Source organism: Thunnus thynnus, chromosome 24 (genome assembly GCF_963924715.1).
Source record: "Thunnus thynnus chromosome 24, fThuThy2.1, whole genome shotgun sequence".
Taxonomy (NCBI): Eukaryota; Metazoa; Chordata; class Actinopteri; order Scombriformes; family Scombridae; genus Thunnus; species Thunnus thynnus.
In genome coordinates this window covers 2989664-3011760 of record NC_089540.1, presented here as the reverse complement: position 1 = coordinate 3011760, position 22097 = coordinate 2989664, and the positions used below count along the sequence as shown (strand labels likewise).

Sequence of the window (22097 nt, the reverse complement as noted above, 5' to 3'; positions counted from 1 at the left end):
TGCCTTTATAGCTTGACTAAGAAATCTCAGATGTCAGCCAAATCAAAGTCCGACATCAGAAAAAGCCATTTCTTATCTATATCCAACTTCTTATTCAAAGAAAAATATTCCAAGTGCAAGAGTCAAATAGCTTAATGTCAACACTTCCCCAGCATCAGACGGAGCAACGTTGTAAGCAGTGCAGGGGTCCAAGTAAATGCCAAGACAGTAAAGTATATAATCTCATTATATCAATGTCCCACTTTAAAACTCGTGTGGAGATAAATCCAGCCCGCGCATGCAAAAAAAATGTTGTTTCACATCTCCGTCTGCAGTTCTTCAGATCAAAGAGGCGTGTTTGCCGTTTTAATTTCAGCTTCTTGTAACGGCTGGAAACCAATAAGAGGAAGTGTGATGCGGAGAACGCTGCTCTCGCTTTGCCAACGGCGCTTCCAACACAAGTCAGTTAAGCAAACAGCGATCCCCTATCTCTCTTGTTCACAATCACTGCACTCGCAACTGTGTGTCTGTGTGCGAATGTGTCAGAAATAAGTAATAAAGGAAAAACTGAGTGTTTAATGAGAATATGTATTCATGAGCCGACAATTGCCAGGAAAATGGAATACATCGCCACAGGGAAGGTTGTTATCAATGTTTGTCTAAATATTTAATCTCACTCAAGTTCTCATTTCATACATTATAAACTAAGACATGAGAGCGAGAAACTAAAAAAACCCAATGCTACATCTACTGGTAACATTAGGAGTAGTGTGTGTGTGTGTGTGTGTGTCACACAAGGGTTAGACTGGCTCAGGGCTATACTTAGAGTCATTATCCGTCCGTATGGGATTAGCATGCTCACCTGTAACCACATATAAACACGCTCTCCGTCCCTCTCTAACACACACACAGGTTTATGATGTAATTGGTCATATGACATCACGGCCCGCCCTTGTTAATCTTGTATCACCAGGCGAAAGGGAGAAAGGAAACTTCTCAGTAGTTGCCAGGCGCCTGACGTTTCACTGACAACAGGCGTCGGCGGACTAGTTATTGGTGCTGTTAGTGACGACGGAGGCCTTGATGTGTTCGGTCACACAGAGACGACATGAGAGAGAAACCCCGGAGTCCGTCCTTCAAGAGGGTACACGCAGGGGGGAGTGTGTGTATGTTTGTTTGTGTGGGTGTTTGTGTACATATGGTTCAGTCTTGTGTATGTGTTTGTGTATGTTTCCTGCCCATGTGCTTGTGTACTATATGTGTGTGTGTGTGTGTGTGTGTGTGTGTGTGTTCGTGGTGATGTAGGAACTTGTCACCCAGTGCAACAGTGGGACTCACTGATGTATTTTTAATAGTTTTTGGATAACATACGATATATCAGGCTTTGACACACATACAATACTTGTTAGATCAATTCATACAAATCTAGTAGAGTACATAGAAATGCTTTGCTGTTAAGGTGGGTCAGAGCATAGTATTCATATTTGTCTGAAGGGAGTTTTGCTGCACTATGGGTGAAAATGACATGTCACCAGCAAAAAAAAAAGGCTGTTGACACCTGACTTTTGTTGGATTTTGCTACAGTCAGTCATGTTTTGGGCTTATTTCAGCTACTGAAATGTATTAGGCTGTGTGTATGTGCACAGTTGTAGAAGTTATGTAGCAATGGCTTTTTATACATTGACTGCAGATTATAGTAAATAAGATAACAGTTTAGATATGTGAATAAAATATCCCAGTCTCCCCCTGAGGATTCTTTAAATGCATCTTATCTGAATCTCATATGTACCTTATCCACGTTTTCTAAGAGATTATCCAAGAGATTTTTTATGGGAAACCGCTTTTATATACATGAGTCGAAAAATTGAATGTAGAAATCCATGTAAACATCTAGTGATGCATTGCCCGCGAGCTGTTTCCTTTATTTATAGCCCTCTTGATGTGTCTGTCTGTGTGTGTTTTCTGATGGTGTGATGTGCTTCCTGTTTCCCCAGGCGGCGCTCAGGCAGAAGGAGCTGGAGAAGAGCGTCCAGTGGGCCCAGGAGAATGACAAGACACTCAGGCAGATGCAGGAGTCACTGGCCAACACGGACCGCCACCTCACTGCGTACCTGACTGACCACATCGATGCCCAGCAGTTACCTCAGGAGGCTCAGGTACTCTTCAGTGTGTGTGTGTGTGTGTGTGTATGTCTGTCAGGAGTTTAACAAACCAAAGGTAGGTTATTATACCTAAGCTATTCCTTTAACCATTTCATGATCAAAACCACTAAAATAACAATGGGAAATTTAGTTTTTTGCATTTCTAAAAACAAAGTATTTCCTGTGTACTTCAATTTGGACACACACTTCAGGCAGAAGTTGCACTGCCACCAGAGATCAGAGTGAGCAGTGAACTGTTATTGGGTTTTAACAAGCCTGTGTTGAATTATTATTTACAAGTGTTAGCAGCATCACTCAGGACAATATCTAAAAAAAAAAATATCTGTAAAGATCCTGCTGATTGGTTAATCATGTTTTGAAAAATGATCACAAAATTGTCATTCTTTTTTGGGTGTGTGCTTTTAACCTCTGAGACTAAATTACATCAAAAAACTATGATTACCTTTGAAAACTCTGCCGTAAACATGCCACATGCCACATGCCAAGAGTGATTTTTCTGCCAGTTATTTCTTGGATGGAGGCCACCTGAAAAGGTCTGCTCCTGCAAGAGAATGTTCAATCAGGATGAGTTAAGTGCAACTATTTTTTCAACAAGATATCACAATTTAAAATGTGCTCAGAAAACAAATTAGGATTCTGCTTGACCCAGCTGGACTCAGTTGGTTCTGATAAGTCCTGACTGAAACCACTAGACCTGTTCAGACTTAGTACTTAGTACTAATAGGAGCAACTAGACCTGACTAGATGCAAATGCAACTCATGAAACTTAACCAAACTAAACTTCACCTGTCTAGCCTTGACTGTGAGAGCAGAATTGATTAGATTGACCAGAGATGTAAGCAGACCCAAAAAGGTCCATCTGGACCTAATTAGACTGGACCAGACTATATTCAAGTTTAATAGTTTTTTTCAGATTTATGCAAATATTTTTTTAAAAAGTGATTGAAGTTCCCATCAATAATTGCAGGTTTTAGTTGATTCATGACACACTGTCAAGCCTTTGACCTTGTCAGATTTAATCATTAACAGAGACAACTGTGTGGACAGGTAGAGAGTGGAAGTACACTTAAGGAAAAACAAATGTTTTGTGTGTCTGCGTGTGTGCGTGCAAAGAAACCTAATAGAGAATGGCAAATGCTCCTTTCTCTCTGTGGTCCTAATTAAGCTTTGAGCTGCTTGGGACACTGACAGTAGGAGCACACACATACACACATGAATGCACACACACATACATATAGTTGTCCCTCTTTTTTTTTTTCACACACCATCCAGACAACTCAGATGATAGATAATGAAATAATGGCCTGCAATGATAGCCTGAGTGATAGAAACGTGGCAGGGAGTGTGTGTGTGTGTGTGTACAGGGAGAGGATGGAGAGATTACCTCCACGTGCGTTGTCGACCACCAGCGCAAAGGATGACATTTCTCTCTCCCTCCCTCACTCTCACACACACACACACACACACACACACACACACACACATACACACATACACACACACACACACAGGAGGATAAGAGAATGATTGGATTAGAGTGGTGTGGATGAGCATCTGTGATTATGGGCACTTGGTATTTAAAAAGAGAGAGGGGTGACAGAGACCAAGTGTGTGTGTGTGTGTGTATGTGTGTGTGTGTGTGTGTGTGTGTGTGTGTGTGTGAGAGAGAGAGAGAGAGAAAGAGGGAGAGAGAGAGAGAGAGAGAGAGAGAGCTTTTAAGGTGCCTTTTCCTCTCTCCTTGATGCCTGCTGCTCTCTTGTGGTCAGCAGAGGGAGGTGCACTATCAATCCATCAAAACTTTACTAGCTTTAGTTTCACTGTTCAGATGGACCTTATGCAATTTACTGTTAGATTTAAATCTTAATTTATTTTAATTGAAATAATTAAGATTTTGTGCGTGTGTGTGTGTGTAACAGAAAATCCAAACAGAGCTGAGCGGCCACGATGCGACCCTGGAGGAGATGAGGAAGAAGAATCAGGAGAAGGAACCGTCGCAGAGGGTCATGGGACAGATAGACCTCACCCAGGTACACGCTCACACCTACACAAACACACACAGAGCTGGACACACACACAACACATAGTGAGTCTCCTCCTCACGTGTTGGCATCGCTCTCTTAATCTTTACCTGTTTTCGTGTTTCCTCTCCACAGAAAATGCTGACCGACGTGTGGACGAAGTTCCGGCTCTTCCAGAAGCCTGCCAACTTCGACGCGCGGCTGCTCGAGTGCGAGCGTGTGCTGGCTGGGGTTAAAAGCCAGGTGGGGGTGCTGGACATCCGCAGTGTGGAGCAGGACGTGGTGCAGTCGCAGCTGGAGCAATGCATGGTGGGTGATTTCTTTACAGCGGCAGATAGGTTGATTAATGGATAGATAGATCTGATTTTAACCCCCTGCTGTCTGTTTCTGTCTAACAGAAGTTGTACAAGGTGCTGAGTGAAGTGAAAGGGGAGGTGGAGACGGTGATAAAAACAGGCAGGCAGATCGTCCAGAAGCAGCAAACTGAGCAACCCAAAGAGCTGGATGACCGGGTGACCGCCCTTAAACTGCTCTACAACCAGCTGGGAGCACAGGTTAGTACACGCACACACACAGTTACACAAACATCATCATACAAGTCAGATTTAGACATGGATTTGATTTTATGTGTTTATGCAGATAACAGAGAGTAAGCTGGAGCTGGAGAAGAGCCTGAAGTTGTCCAGGAAGCTTCGTAAGGAGCTGAACGGGCTGACGGAGTGGCTCGCTGCTACTGACGCAGAGCTGACCAGGCGCTCCGCTGTGGACGGCATGCCCAGTGACCTGGAGGCTGAGGTGGCATGGGCGCAGGTATGATGCACATATAAAGACACATTTTTAGAAAAAATGTATTGTAAGCATACAAGAACTCACTTACTGTCAGTAGTGGAAGAAGTGTTCAGATCCCTTAACTGATTTTTTGGCCACTTGGGGGCAGCAGAAACAAGCTGTGAACATTGACATATCATCACCTTTGAAGTTGATGTGTTGAGCAACACATCTGAATGATCCTCTCTCCTCTTATGCCCTTTTCTCCATCTCCTCCTCTCCAGTCCACCCATGGTGAGACAGAGAGACGTCAGCCGCAGCTGCAGGCCGTGGTTGACCTCGCAGAGGCCCTTAAGGCCGTGCTGCGGGGCCACGGGAGCCTGGTGGATGACAAAGTCAGCCTGCTGCGCTGCAATTGGATTGCAGTCACATCCAGATCAGAAGAATGGCTCAACCTGCTGCTGGTGAGAAAAAAAGAATATGTCTATAAAACAAACTTTGATATGTTAAGCGTTTATCATTTATCTCTCTTATCAGTGCTAAAATTATATCAAATTCTCTAAAAATAACTCATTTGAAGCATCACTGTTTGCAGCCTCAGTAAATAAGCTCTTTCTATGTCTCTCTCAGGACTACCAGCGGCAGATGCAGAAGTTGGATGGACAGATAGAGGAAGTGAACGGATGGATCGATGGAGCAGAGAAAAAGATGAATGAGATGGACAGCCAGGGACCTGATGATGCCGCGCTTAAGGTTGTAATGTTTATGTACTTCATCTTTAATCTATATCCTATGTAAAAAAAATTAGGAATCTCATATGCTCATATCTCTGCTTGTGATGTTTGACCACTACTGAATACTTAATATTGAAATGTAAATACTACATTTATGGCATTGAAATATTTGAAATTTGAACAACACCCTGTCTGTCTGTCTTGTTGCTCAAATTGGGTTTGAATAATCAGATTTTTTGACTTGACTAATAATTATGAATAATATTAATAACTTGAGCAACTGGAGTATAGTTTTTTGAATATTGGAAACTTAAATATCCCATGTGAATTTGTGAAGCCTAGAAAAACACTTAATGATCCCTCCAGACATATTTTAAGATGTAAAAATATTAATTTGAGTACTAATTTGTGCCTGATAAGGTTTTTCACCAAAAAAACTAACCCAATCATCTAATTAATTATCCTTAAAATTACATCTCTCTCTTTCTTTGCTTCCATACAACCAGTCCTCAACCCCTCCCAACATTTTCACACATGTGAATGATTTTACTAATCCTTTGATCTGCCCAGAATTTCAAACCAGCATCTCCAGCACCAGGGATACAATTACTGTTACCCCATAAAGGGCTGAAACAAAACAAACGCTGAATATTTTCTAAGTGGTTATGAAATACGAACATTTAAACGTTTTAGACAACCTTTCAAATCAAATCAGCAGCTCTCATGCCTTCAAGGAAAGACGGCTCCTCTGACTAACTGTATGTGTGTTTGTGTGGGTGTCCTGCAGGTGCTGCGTGCAGAGCTGGAGCTGACCAGGGGTAAGATGGAGGAAGTGAGGGCTTTAGCCCAGGAGCTCATGTCCACCAGGGGGGAGAACTGTCAGGCACAGGTGGGACCCAAAGTGGAGCAGCTCAACCAGAGATTTGACACCATCGCCCAACGCATCAGCTCTGGACTGGTAGGAACGAAAGTGAAGGAGGACAGTTACAGCCTCTTAAAGCGATAACTCACATAGTGTGATAAGATTTAATTAATGTGTCAGTTGTTATTTGTTATTTTGGCATGTAAACAGTTGCAGCTTTAAATGGACTCTGACTCTTCCTCTTTCATCTTCCTTGCCAAATACTCTAATCCAAACTGTCTTCATAAATTAACTTCAAACTCACTAAATGTACTTCAAACTCTCACTAAATAGACTCCAAACTCTCACTGAATTTACTTTAAACCGTCACTTAACAGACTTCAAACTCTCATACTAAATTTATTTCAAACTCCCACTAAAGCTGCTCCAATCTCGCCGACTAAATTTACTTTCTCTTGGCCGCTAATGATCTTCCTTTCCTTGTATGTCTGTGACTGGGCATCCTTGCCATGGGCATGGGCGCGTACATGTGGTGTGTGTGTGTGTGTGTGTGACAGACGGCAGCGTCAGCCAAGGAGCTGGAGCAGTACCACAGTGAAGCACAGATCTGGCTGGAGCTCCTGGAAGAGGAAGTCAAACAGGGAGAGAACCTCAAGGAGGAGGACTTCCAGGAGGACAAGGTTTCACACACACGGATAATCACAACTGTTTTGGCTTCCTTTGATATTATGTGTGCACTAAACAAGTGTGTGTGTGTTTGTAGGATTGTGAGGAAGGTGCAGTGAAGGAACTATTGTTGAAAGGAGAGAGTCTACAGAAGAGAGTCCCGGATCAGGACAAGAGAGAGCAGATCAGACTGAAACACAACCAGCTCAACAGCAAATACAACACCGTCAAGGTAACGCACACATTATCACAGTCACCTGATCTGTCCATGAAAGACACAAGTCAAGCTAGTAGACAAACTGTTTACATACTTAAAGCTGGAGGACACACTGGAGGATTATTAGACTGGTTTACAGCAATCAGAGAGGAAATAATGACCCGAAGGCAGATTAAGACCGAGGGTCTGTGTTTATTCAGTAATACAAACTGTCCCGATTGATGTATTCAATCACCTGAGCCACTGTGATAATATCAAACATGTGATATTTACAACTCAACAATAGCATTCCCCAATAACTCCTAAGTACTGAACCCTCACAGTGAGCAGTTACTGCTACCTTCACTCCCATCCTACCGGCCTACAGGCTACACCACAGGCTGCTGCTATCACCTAGTATAATCCCATCACACTGCTAAATAGAGGGTTGAAGCTTAATATAGAGGAAATGGTCAGCAATGTAACTAGAGCTGCACTGATTAGTCAATTAGTTGATAGACAGAAAATGAATCACCAATTATTTTGATAACTGATTTATTGTTTAGAGTCATTTTTCAAGAAAAAATACTAAAAATGATCTGGTTCCACTTTCTTAGATGTGAACATTTTCAGTTTTTATTTATTCATTTTTGTTGAGCCTTTTATGATAGTGAACTGAATATATTTGAGTTATGGACTTGGGACAAAACAAGACATTTTAGGTTGCAAGTGAAGTGCTGGTTAGTTTCATCTTGATGATGTTTTGTATATTTTCCTTAATAGTAATGACAGCAGAATGGTCATTGCCATTTTAACACCAGAATGCTATGCAGTGAGTTATTCACTTAAAGGAGTAGTTCGACACTGCAGGAAGTACGCTTATTCACTTTTAAATACAGTAAATATGAAGTTACAGGCAGCAGTCGGTTAGCTTAGCTTAGCATAAAGACTGGAAACAGGGGGAAACGAATAGCCTGGCTCTGTCTGGAGGTCCAGATTTGTTTAATTTGTACAAAAAACAAAGTGTAAAAATGAATATTCATTGCTTTATCTGGTTTTATGTGCCAGACTATTTCTTAGCTGTCACCAGTAACTTGCTGGAGTCTCCACTGGTTGCCTGGCAACTGCTCAGAGCCAAAAGATAAGGTCCTAACTTTCGTTTATCAGTTAGCTGTATAATTCAATAGATGAAAAAACAGTGAAATGCATCTTTTGTTGTGATGAAAAAGATTTTCTAAATGTGTTACAACTTTTAGATTTCTGTAGTGTGCCTCAGACTTATAGCAGATACATGTGTGTGTGTGTGTGTGTGTGCAGGACCTGCGTTTGCAGAGGAATAGGAAGGCGTTGGCCATTGCTCCCCAGTGGTACCAGTACAGAAGGAAGTCACATGACCTGTTGGCCTGGCTGGATGACATCCAACGCAGCGTGGACCAACTGCCTGACCCCCCTGAAGGAGAGAGGGTCAAGGTGACAACACACACATGCACATGCACGCAGACACACACACACACACACACACACACACACACACACACATACATACATATACACATGAACAGTAATTGTCTTTTTTCTTCCTTATTACCATGAAGCTTGATATCCAACCTGGGCTACTATTTATCTTTGTCTTCCTCATCATCCAGCTCTTCATCTGTCCTTCCATCTGTCTCATACTTTCTTTGGACCTGTGTCTTCAATCTTTTCTCATTCCAAATTTATCTGATACATGTAAACTGTGAAAAACATCTTTCTTCCCTTTGTTTTCTTATGTTTCCTCTTCCTTTCTCCCACTTTTGGACAAAGGGTTGGTGTCAAGGCTTTTGCAATTTTATTCTCTCGGCAAGAGGACTTTCTGAATAATTGTTGCAGGAAATCTTCCTCACATCTATTTGAAGAAATAATTACAGATCAATCCTTGTCCCCAGTAGAAGCATTTATCTAGGATTTTATCTCAGTGGTCCCAGAGTTGTGAAAAAATGTTAATTAAACTGTGTTGTGTATAGCATTTTAACATCAATAAATCCATACCAAATTATTTTTGAGACAGTAGTGTATAATTATCACTTGTTATAGCTTATAAGCTTATATAGCATTGATGTGGACTGACCTGCACAGTGCTTTTTACTGAGTACCACTGAGTCACATTGCTTCACAGTGTAAAAACAAGTGGCTCTACTGCAGAGTTTTCCTTTGTGGCTCATAGTGGAACAACAAAAAACTTGGAAAGGAAGGTTAAAGTAGAAAAATAACCTACAACACTAAGAGGAAAATAACACATCTTGCACCAGGAAGTAATATGAAATATAGTCCTTATTTTGAGACACACCATGGAAGCAAAGAAAGGCTGTAATAATTGGAATTTTATAAACAGCTATAATTCATATTTTTGTAATGATAAGGATCAAAGGACTATGTGTAATGTAAAAGTCACTAATAGCAATGAACCCACAAAGAATTATCCCCATCTCTCCAGTTTCCATCAGATCTACTCATGCTCATTAGTTTGGTTTTACAGCCTGCAGCAAGAATCTGTTTTCTCTGAAAAACCCTTAAAAACTCACTGTACACTACCTGCTCAGCACCAAACAGCAGACAGACAAAGTGAGCGACTGGCTGGTGAACACAGTGGAGCATTTTGCAGCTAAAGAGGTAAATATTTTTCTCAGGAATTGGCGGAGACCAAAACAGAGCTAAAAGGAGAGAGAATACTGGACTAAACATGACTCCAAAGGTGTCTATGGTTTTAAGTCGCTCCAGTTGGAGCAACCTGATTTTTTGACTTGGCTTACTAGATCCTTTCTAGATCAATGAAATTGATTTTTTTTTTTTGTTTTGGTCCCTTTAATTTTCTATGTGAAAAAGCACCACTTTTTTACCTTATGAAATTTCAAACCACATAAATTCAGATCGTTGGTTTTCAAAGTCAAATATTTCCAGTAGTTGTGCAAAGTATTCAGTAGTTATTATAAAACACAATTTTAAGATTAATATCATTACAGTGCTTCTTTGCTTCCATACATACCAACAAACAATATCATAAGGAGACACTACGAGACTTCTTTAGTATACAGTAGTTTTACTAAGTTGTCTGAATTAATTTGACAATGATTTATTGATGTTTTGAAGATGCTACAAACACTAGAAGTGCAGCATCTTTAAAGGACCAGTGTGTAAGATTTAGGGAGATCTGTTAGCAGAAATGGAATATAATATTCACATGTATTTAGTGTATAATCACCTGAAAATAAGAATGTATTTATTGTTTTCTAAGCTTAGAATGAGTCCTATATATCTACATAGGGAGCGGCAGCCATGTTGCACTGACATGTTTCTACAGAAGCCCACAACAGACACACCAAACACTGGCTCTAAAAAGGGCCTTTCGTGTTTTTTTCGCCAGTTTCATGGCCCCTGTAGGTTCTCCTACATGCTCGGAAGGAGAGGGGAAGGGGGATGGAGAGGGGTACTCAGTTGGTTGCAATCTGCAAACTCACCGCTAGATGCCAATAAATCCTACACATTGCTCCTTTAAATCTTTGAATATGCTGATTTGGAAAAGGTTTGACAGAGAAACCCTGGACTCCACTTGTGTTTTTGTCCCCTCCTCTGACTCTGTATGTGTGTCTTTCACTTTCAGATGATCACTATGACATTTCGCTAAGCGGACGTCTCATGCGCTCGCCTAAGACTCACCTGTCATTGCTGCAACTGAGATTCCACACTGCCTATGTCTGTCTGTCTGCTCATCTATCTGTCTTTCAGTCTCTCCATACAGTCCTTTGCTTCTTTTCACCCCCACACTCCCCCAGTTCATACACTCCTCTACTTATTTAAAAGGCCAGAGATTGTACTCCTCCTCAATGTCAATAAAGTCTCAAGGCGGTGTGCGCCTCCTAATTATAGCACCACTTTCTTATTTGATATGGATTGTTTAAATGGAGATACAGTATTAGTATACAGTATGTGTATGTTTATGTTTGACACTGACAAACATGATATCTTATCCCTTATTAATGTGTTGTGTCTTTGTTGGAATGTGTGAGTGTGCCGGTGGGTAAATGAATGTGTTTATTTTTATTATGTATTAATTGTCCCTCTGTGTGTGTGTGTGTGTGTGTGTGTGCGTGTGTGTGTGTAAATGTATTATACAAGCACATCCACATGCATCTCTGTGCTTCCACTCGGACTCAGACAATAGAAAATGACGTCCTGGTTGATTTCGTCCAATAGGAAATTGGCTCAGAGTTCGACAAGAAGAAGGAGGAGCTTAAGGAGGTGCAGGGCTTAGCCAATCAGCTCTCAGAAGCTGGAGCCGCCAATCTAGTGGAGCCCCGCCAACTCCAGCTCAACACACGCTGGGTTGAGGTGGAGGGCAAGTTCATTCCCTTCAAAAGACAATGTGTGAGTTTCAGTAGGCACGACTTCTATATCTACAGTACTAACAGAGAATACTATACTAACTAGACATAATACTAATACTTCTACAGAATACTACTATCCAAGACAGTGTGTGAGTGTATCTAAGTTGGTATAACAATTGCCTTCACTAACTCAAATACAACCTTGAAAAGCTTCTAAAAATAATAATCAAAATGAACCCATGATGCTAGGTAGCACAGTAATTAGTATACAGACATGAGAGAGGTATATCAATATATATTCTCATCTGTATTTCCACAAGAAAGCAGATAATTGTAGTTTCCAAATATCAAACTATTCTTCATGTCCCAGTGTAGGGAATTCATTTCACTGTTCTTAGTAGTAATACAATCTTATTTAAAGGATAAAAGGCTAGAGTTATTCAATATTTTTCTTATTGTCAACAAATCCCATGAAAAGACCAAAACCAACAGTGTGTTAGTCCATCTCTCAACACCGTCTGACTTCCCTGTCCTTCCTTGTGACTCTAAAACGTAAATCTTTAGAAACAGCTCACAAATATTTTTAAAGAAGGCTCAGTAATTTCCTAAAACAGCTGGTCACTGTAGTTATTAGCAAACATTACTCAAAAAGTAGAAAGCAGTGCATTTATTGAGGGCTATTCTAAGCGGCAGATTATTTGGTGTTCTAGTGAGTATTTCCGGCAGCAGGAAGGTGTGTTCGGGATTGAGTCAGAATAAACTACGTGTGTGTGTTCATAGTGATGAAGGAAAATGTCACCCAGTGTAACAGTGTGACGCACTGACATGTTTTTAATAGTTTTTGGGCAAAAATGGAGCTCTATGAAACACAGGAATAAGTATATCAGGCTTTGATACACATAATACTTTGTCGAAGAAAAATGCAATAAGAAAAATATAGAATATTGTTGTTGAATATTGTATTTTCCTTAAAGAAAATATGAAGCCCTAATTATAATCCCAGATAAATAGAACTGTTTCAATTTAAATGACCTAATTTAATTTATTCTAGTAACAATGAATATTATGGAAACTACACTATATAAATTTCATGCCTCTTATCTCCTAATGTCCAGAGTGTTTAAATATTTTCAATACTGTTATCCCCTTACCTAATCTTAGTGTAGTTTTTAAAACTTACTTTAAATCTACATCAGAATCAGATTGATCCCTGGAAAGTAAAAAAATCAGAGTTGCTTTTTTTGTTTTTCTTTGCTGCATTTTCATTTACATGTCTTATGTGTACATGTGAAGCACCCTCACATGTTTGAATCTCATTGGTTGCTCTGTCTGGCTCTGTCTCCCCCGCCAACCAAATCACATTACACCCCCACAGTTCCCTGATCTGCCAATCACTGAAGATGTATGTATCCTGTCATCCAATCACATGAACCAACCACATGCACTTACACCACATCGTATCAACTGGGTCTGTTGAACTTGGACAAAATATACATCTGAACTGTCAGATTTCAGACTTGTTGGGAGTCCAGTAATGCATCTCTCCAGGCATTCTGGGAGGAATCATTAGCACATAATTAGTGTCATTTTCACCTTTATTTACCAAGAAACCAGCGAATGAACACACCGCGATGCTCTGCTTCAGTGTTGTACAGTGAAGCTGGGAGCTGCCCAGGCTACCGAACTGCTCCACACAAGCTGTTAAGGCACTTCAGTGCATTTCTCAAGAACTCTTGAGCAGTGATTGTTAGGACAGAGGTGTGTACTTCATTTCCAATATTCTCCAGGCTGATGTGGATCACAAACCTGGTTAAACTTTGGGGTACAGCACCAAAACTTACAAATGCAGTTCACATGTTATAGCAAGTTACAAAGATGTTACCGTTTGTTATGAGATTATATGTTATATATTAGATTACCAACCTCTGTATGTAATGTGCTAATGTTGCTACATTGCTATAACAGAGAAATTTGATAAGAAATCCATTAGATCACAAGGAAGAGAAGCTGACTCACTGATAAACATTGATGTGGATTTTGACAAGTGGTTAAACTTGAATATCAGACAGAGGTTCCCTGTCATTTAAACATGTAGGGCTCTATTTCTGTGAATCAAGGGTTGCAATGACAATCACAGTGAATCTGCAGTAATTCATACATTATAGGCAAGGATGATAGACTGTAGTGATTTGCTACTTTCATTCCCTTGAAAGGGCTTTCCCTGTCATTACGAGAAAACGTATTATTGTCCAGGGTAACTTACAGTACTAAAAGAAGATAATGTCTGTTTCAAAGTTGAATTCACATTTCTTATCATGTTGAATATCCAGCAGTCACCATGTTTTACCAATATACTGCCATGAATGGAAAAAAGTTAGAAATGCAGTGCAGTGTTTAGCATTTTGTATTTGTTTTCATTTCTTCAGTTATTTATTATTTGGTAAAATGTTCAAGTTTTACATGAAAATGTGTCAAATAGTGCAAAACACAGTCATTCTTGGCACCAAGATTGCAGCAAAATATCTAAGGAAAGACTAGGAAATAACCTCAGTACACATCAGGAAAATGCCACTTTACTGGTGCAGAGATGTACTCCACTCTGCACATCAATAGAGCCCTTAGTCATTTCTCATCTCCTCTCAGTGCCTGAGCAGCAGTGAATCATTGCAGAATACTGGACATCCAACATATTAAGACGGTATATTAAGATGCTGCTGCCTATCCTCATGCAATGGTTATGATACATACAGTATAGATGTGTATTCAGTCCAAGTCGACTAAGATGAAAGTAGATGAGATCATGAGAGAGGGAGAAACACGTTATTTTCAGTTTCCTATTCTTTGCTGGCTTAAGCCTTTTTGGTCTGCAGTCACTGAGGACACAAAATCAAGCCTTGGATCTCTAAAAAAAAAACCCAACAAATCTTTGTATCTGAAAGAGTGATGATAGGAGAACTGCACGCCTACACAGATTCAGTTTTAAGTTGCTGAAAAGAAATCTGTGTTTACTGTCAGATTCTAGACAAAGACTAGAATAACTGTTCGGGCCAAACTTGAATCATGTTGAAAGTGAGACTCAAAGTCATTACTGACCCACTGACCTGGGAACTAAATCTTATTTCCATACAATAATAACTGCTATATTTAATTCAAGGATGCCTTGTATGAGACAAACAACATGTCACTTGAAGCCTCTCCCTCTCATCATCTATCTACTGTGCTCATGTCACTGCTCAGTAATACATACTGCAGTGGTTACACTAAAATCACATACTTATGCACACAATGTCAAAAAGACTCCAAATGAAAAATTAAATGTGTGAGGAGGTGGGTGTATATGTGTGTGTGGAGACTAGGAGCAGTTATTATTTTGGGCCTTTACTGTGAACATGAGTCAATAAATAAGAGATAATAATTTGTGAGACTGTCACACTGGGCTATGTGAGTGACTTACAAGTCCTACAATCAATCACTCAACCCTGGCTGTGTTAAGAATTAACCAATGAACACAGTCTTTCCCTAAGTTGAACCATAACTTAAACAATAGGTTCACATTTGTCATACTGAGCTGTCCATGCTGGCTGGGAAGAGATCCCTTCTTTGTGTAGTTTTAATATAACAGTCCTCGTTCTGATCAAAAATGCTTTCTAAAAAGAGGGAGTTTGGTACTTAAAATACCATAACTTTGGGAGATCCCAATGGTTGAAGAAATCATCAGATCCTTGACATAAAGTGGGACTATATAACTTTTGAGAGAAGGCACTTGTTCTGGAATGACCGTTGACTGTATGTAAATATGGACATGTGGTCTATATTTACATGACTTCTTTCAAAAGTTATATAGTCATAGTCCATTCCATGGTCTACACTTTCTGCCGCTATGCAAAAGTGAAGCTAAAATATCTTCTTTCTGGGAGCTGCCGTCTTGCTTGTGTGATGTCATTTGGAGCCAGGGCCTGCGCAGGAGAGTTGGGCAGTGGGATGACGGCCTGCAGGACACGCCCCCTCTGCCATCCCACCAAGAGTGGCGTCACACCCCCCCTTTTATATTGTTAAATAACTAATTTTTAAAAAACTTATCAGAAAAATGAGCACTTGGACACTACCTAAAATGACAGAAAACATCTTTGGGAAACATTTCTTTGATACGTCCTTTGATTTTTTAGTTTGGTTCATGTCCCATCCACTAACATGGAGGGGGCGGGACTTATGACCTATACTGCTATGCTGGGGGCGATCAAGATGTTTTGGCTTCACTTTTGGGGAGCTGTCATGACATCCATCTTTATATACAGTCCATGGGACCATTAGCCTATGGTGGCTAATGTTAGCAAACTTGAGCTGCTGTGTAACTCACATTACTGCGTCAGTTTACTGACAATATGACTCTTACAGTATCTACTCTATACTGTACTACTACACTACATGTTAGCATGTCAGTTTCAATGGTTTTATCACAGAAGTAAAATAAAGTAAACACAACATAAGTCCCCAGAAATGAAGGGAAATTCAATGTACCTTTATCCTGTACTTCCAACTTTTGGCCATTGAAATAGTGAAAGTATAAAGTAGCAGAAAATAGAAATACTCAAGTACAGTTACCTCCAAACTGTACCAAGTACAGCACTTGAGTAAATGTATTTAGTTATATTCCACCACTAAAAGATAGCCGTCTGATTTGTCTAACTCAGACTGCTGAATCCTCCTGTTAGCTTCAGCTAAACTTTAGTATGCATTTTTGTCAGAATGAGAACTTTTATATTAAAATTGCACTAAGAAGGAATCTTTTCACAGCCAGTATGGACACAGAGAAGGATTACAGCAATCAGTAACTCTTTCAATATACATATGAGCATGTGAGTATAGTTTTAAGACAAACAGAAAAGACAAAGAGCTTAAAAAATGTGAGCCTACTGGTTAAGATGCATGCCATATAACCGCAACGTCCACAGTTCAAATCCAGCTGCAGACCTTTGTTGCATGTCACCTCCCATCACTCTCTCCCTTCAATTCCTGTCATCTCTCCACTGTAATAAAGGCACACACACCCCTCCCCTCCCCACCCAAAAAAAATGTGAGCCGATACTTTCACCTCAGTTTCTATGGGACTGTAGATGCTCAAATTTCCATTTTTACTGAACACTTAAAATACTTCTCATCTATGTTGACTTAAAAGTTGAGAGTGTCAGTTCACTCTCTCTTTCATTTTTTTGAGGTTTTTTTTTTTTTGGCTTATTTTGCCTGGGGAAAAAGAGATGGGTATGACATGCAACAAAGGCCCCTGGCTGGAATCAAACCAGGGACATTGCGGTTATGTGGTACGATTTATTTTACCCATTGAAATTAGAGAGGGAGACAAAGTTGCCTTCCGAGAGTGTGTACGTATTTGTATATTTCTAATGATTACAAATTATAAGTTCTCTACCCCGTTGAAACCCAGTATGACAGAGCTCTCTAGTCAGCAGGAGTAGGCAGACAAACTTGGACATTAAAACTCTGGCCTACATTTCACCTCAAAAGACAAGTGACAGATGTTGGAGGAAACTATCTTGAATTGTACACCTCACAATCAATTTTACCAGTCACAATGACTTGTAGAAAGACTGAGGGTCTTGCAAAATATACTATCAAGTTGCATTTGGCGCCTGAGCCATTCTGGAGATTAAAAGTGAGGACTTTGACCATTCTTTATTTAAATCTGCCTCTTGTGAGTCCCCCAACTTTATGGAAGTGCCATACTAAATCACCCGAGTACCCATTTAATGAATCAGACGTGGCAAATTTACATTCCTTTCCTGTAAAACCAACACAAGGAGCCACCAGACTGAACAATTACATTCAGGATAATCAGTCCATCAGTTAGCGAGTGAATCAGCTTGTGCACTCCATCCCACCCCTGCTCTGCAGACGTTATTACTGTCACACCAGACAAACCCACAGCTGACTGGTTAAGTTAAGGTCAGCATCAATCATTGACTTTATGTAAGGCTGCTAATAATGCTAATGTGTGTGTTTTATTTTGGGTTAATTAAAAAGTGTCATTTAACAGGAGAAGCAATTGCCCAGGCGACATGAGCATAACAATGAGGTGAAATGAACAGACCAGAGTGTTAATATCCCAGTATCTCTGCACTGTGGAGAGAGACTTCAGTGTTAGAGACATTGATTTCACGGGTTACAGTATTGTGTATCATGGTCAGAGGAAATATACAATTCATCTCAAGAGTTTACTCATGTTCAAAGACTGTCTCTGGGCTTGAATAGACTAAAAGCCAGCTGACATGAGCCTTGAATGTGACCATGGTATACAATAGATTAATAATGTGTTTGATGGGGAATTAACCACATCTGATCTTTCCCTGCTTAGACAGCCTGGAAACAATCTGGGGCTTTAGATTTCTTCATGTAAAATTCATCCACAATAAGTAAATTATATAGTTTACACTCCAAAAAATAATTTGTATGTTCATAGAAAATGCATGTCTTCTATACATCTGATTTAGATTTTCTCATAAATTTTTAAAAATATATTTTATGTATGGAATCTCAATGAAGTCTAACCATCATATTCAATAACTGAAGTCCCAGATCGGTTTCTTAATCAGTTGCTGATATTTCATTTCCTTAAAGAAATCTGTGATATGTTGTCTGGTTAGAGAAATTAACAAGCATGTACTGTATGATGTTTATTTATTCGTTTATGGACTCAATGTATTTGTCTTTTTCTGATCTACCTCTCTACTTTGTGTGTTTGTGAACATGTATGTGGTGCCTACGCCTTCCTCTGTGTGTGTGTGTGTGTACGGGTGTGTGTGGGTATACGGGTGTGTGTGGGTGTCCAGGAGTACCTATCAGAGCTGCAGGCGTTGCTGCGTTCAGTGTCAGAGACGGACTTCAAGCTGAACTCTCCTGAATACTGGCCTGCAGCATATTATAACCTGCCTCAGCAAGAGCACTGCCTGAAGGTCAGCACCACTGTAGTGCTTCTGTCTGAATGCCAATGGTTTTTCTCAGGAAATAATATCATGAACAATCAAGCTGTAGGTAATTTACACAGGGACCTATTTTTCCTGTTTTTACTATATACTAAATTATCCATTTTTTACAAGATACATTGTTATTTAATTTGTGATATCAAAATTTTTATTACATTTTTCTTATCATGTTAAATGATTGTCCAATCAATTATTATAATATATTATTATTGAATGATAGAATTGTTTGTAATTAAATTGAGAAAGTTTCATGAAATAACATGAATAAATGTGATTTGTGTTTATAAGTGAAGTTTCTTGTAAAAGCTGAATCATTTGGTATCTACATTCAGTGAGAAAATCTCATTATAACATGAAAAGGAGGTTACAATAAAAAACTGACCAAATATTTTTTGTCATGGTAACAGCGATATGCTGCCATATTAAATAGACATTGTACATTTGCAGCTTTTCATATCTCAAAATGAAGAAGTTTGCATGATAATTATTTATGTTTTCACATTGAGATGTCCCGTCAAAATCTCCTTAAGATTGCACCCTGCTGAATCTCATGCCTCTGTGTCTCCCCCACCCCCACCATCACCTGCACCTGTGCACAAGTAGGATGTGAAAGAAAATATTGAAAAGCTGAAAGGCCCAGTGGAGGGAGCGTTGGCCCGCAAAGAGGAGATGGTGTCCGGTGCTCGGCCTCTGGAGGGCCAGAGGATCCAGGAAAGTGCCACCCTGCTCAGTACCAACTGGGACAAACTGAACAAGCTGTACCAGGACAGACTGAAGTAAGGAGGGGAGGGAGGGAGAAAGAGGGACGAATGAAGCCACATTTAATTTTACATAAATGCAAAAGACTACATGTATATTGCCTGATTTTGCACACACATATTCATTTATGTTTGTGTGTGTGTTTGTGTGTGCACATCAAGGCGTTGGCAGGATTGCAACTCCAAGTGGCTGACATTCGTGTCGGATCAGAAGACGCTGGAAGAGTGGCTGAATGACGCCGAGGCTACTCTGAAACTGGCCGAGAGTGAGCCAGCAGCACACAGACAGCACCTCAGGGTAACATGCACGTACACACACACACACACACACACACACACACACTCTCATAGAAACACATAACCAGAAACACAAGCATTTCTGTACAAACACAAATACAGGTTTGCACACAGTGATTGTACCCAGAAAAGATGCTGAGTGTATTCCAGTTGTGGATGACTCATACTTCAGCTCCAGTGTCAGATAGCGCTGCTGAAGTGCCCTTGAGCAAGGCACATGAGTCCAAACTGCTTCTGTCAGCAATTTCACATTTCTTCTTCTTTGTTTCCTGCCCAAACTGCTACATGTTAACATAAAAAAAATGATTTTGAGAATATTTTTACAGTCCTGAGTCCTGATGGTGCCCAACATGAGAATAACATATTCCATAAAAAGACACAACATATCACATGGCGTTATCGTAAGATTACATCCCAAACACAGCATGACGTGATGTTATGTTGTGTTTGGGATGTTCTCTAGGACTGTAAAAAATATTCTGACATGACATTAACTTTCTGTGTAGCTGCTTGTTTCTAGTGTCCATCTGAAGTCAGTCACATACACACGCACACACACACGCTGGCACACAGATGGCAGTTGTCAAGAGGAAATAGCAGTGAGTGTCTGACAGCGCAGTCAGCCTCGATACAAACAGAACACTTTCCTTTTTTAGGCCTTATGTAACAATATTATGTCATCAAATTTGACATTTCAATGTTACATCAACCCCAAAACTTGAAATTGAAGGATTATGAAAAGCAATTTAATATAAGCGTAGAACAATGGGCTTTTACCTCACCAAGCTTCAGATTAAAGATGTATGAGGCATTATTTTCACAGGGAGGGAAAATCTATGAAGGGTTGTTTTCACGGTTGACTTACAGGTTCAGTTGCTGTGGTTAAACTGATGCACTCAACCTTGCATATGAAGTATTGTTGTGTGTGTGTGTGTGTGTGTGTGTGTTTGCATCATCGGACATGCCCATTCCACTTTGGGCTGCTGTGATCAGCTCTTGATGTCCACCTGCACAGACGGGGATGCAGCGTCCAAGTGCCACTCAAGTGCCAACGTGTTTGTGTGTGTGAGTGTGTTTGTGTGAGAAAGGGAGACCATCTGGCACCTAATATCACAAGCTGCCACATGAACCGCACCCAATCCTGATCCCCCAGTGTACAAACATACGCAGACATATTGAATGCATTGATATTAATAGACCTGTGAGGACTTTGCATTGACTTGCATGAATTTTCTGGAGAATTATCCCAGTTCCCAGTCATTTTCCCACTTACTCCCAGTAGCATCCATTCATGCAGATAGTTTTGGTTTTATTTTCAAAGCTTTTCATGCTTGACTTCTGCCACCACACTAATACAATGGAGATGAATTACATTTAGTTTGTGCTGCTAAACTTTTTGAGAAAAATTCTTATTCACTTTCTTGCTGAGAGTTGCAATGAAACGAAATGAAAAGATTGATACCACACTCATGTCTGAGAGTGGTAACAATCTTCTCATCTAAAACTCAGCAAGAAAGCAAATAAGCATAATCCCCAAATCTTGAACTATCCCCTAGAGGATAAATGTCTTTCCGAAAATAATGTTCCATCACTCAGGATAGTCTGCATTTTATTGGCATGTATTTCCACCAATATGAAACAGAATCCCTCAATTTTTCCCCAATAATAATTATTCTGTCCATTAATAATAATGTTATGAAGGAGTAATTCACTGATGAATTCATAGATTATGATATATTAAGGCATTTTTAATGGCTAATTGGCTAAACCATGCAGAAAACCCATTAAAAAGCCTTAATAAATCACAAACCATTCATTTAGCCCAAATCATCATTATTAATCATTGTTGATTTGCACCTGACAATAGACCCCTAATGTAGACCAAAACCACAAACTTAAACTGATCATTAAGGGATTAGTCAGATATCTCAAATGAATGTGTAAATTAAGGAGAAAGTCATGTAGCCTCTGTTTTGTTAATTAAGGGAAGGTCTTTTTTAACAGGTTAGTTTTTAACCTTTTCAAATTACAGGACAAATTAAAGGGTTTAGTGTAGTGTAGTGTAGTGTAGTGTAGTGTAGTACATAGTGTACCAAAGGCAATAAAATACATTCCACCATGAGGTGTGTTTATCTAACATGACCAAGTTTAACCCCGATTTTCACCTTCAATCTAAGACCACGTCTTAATCCTAAAATAAATGTTTAAACTTGTGGGGACCTAATTGTGTGTATCCAGAAGGCATGGAACCCCATGAAGTGATGTGTACCATGTGCACAACAACCAAACAGTGTAAAA

At 39.9% G+C, this 22097-nt stretch overlaps 1 protein-coding gene across 9 annotated transcripts in view; it reads left to right on the top strand.

Annotated features, from left to right (window-relative positions):
• Positions 1 to 22097, top strand: part of dmd (dystrophin) — a 322537-nt gene that overhangs the window by 217396 nt on the left and 83044 nt on the right. For 8 of the 9 annotated variants that reach the window (XM_067583225.1, XM_067583222.1, XM_067583219.1 and 5 more), the window contains 15 exons: positions 1974 to 2135; positions 4058 to 4168; positions 4295 to 4468; positions 4558 to 4713; positions 4799 to 4969; positions 5212 to 5391; positions 5558 to 5680; positions 6449 to 6619; positions 7081 to 7203; positions 7287 to 7421; positions 8703 to 8855; positions 11619 to 11789; positions 18592 to 18714; positions 19348 to 19520; positions 19665 to 19800. In XM_067583225.1, the coding sequence (XP_067439326.1) occupies positions 1974 to 2135; positions 4058 to 4168; positions 4295 to 4468; positions 4558 to 4713; positions 4799 to 4969; positions 5212 to 5391; positions 5558 to 5680; positions 6449 to 6619; positions 7081 to 7203; positions 7287 to 7421; positions 8703 to 8855; positions 11619 to 11789; positions 18592 to 18714; positions 19348 to 19520; positions 19665 to 19800 (2262 nt within the window). Of the gene's footprint in view, positions 1 to 989; positions 1124 to 1973; positions 2136 to 4057; positions 4169 to 4294; positions 4469 to 4557; positions 4714 to 4798; positions 4970 to 5211; positions 5392 to 5557; positions 5681 to 6448; positions 6620 to 7080; positions 7204 to 7286; positions 7422 to 8702; positions 8856 to 11618; positions 11790 to 18591; positions 18715 to 19347; positions 19521 to 19664; positions 19801 to 22097 lie in introns of those variants that run through there. The other variant, XM_067583226.1, reaches the window with a different exon arrangement.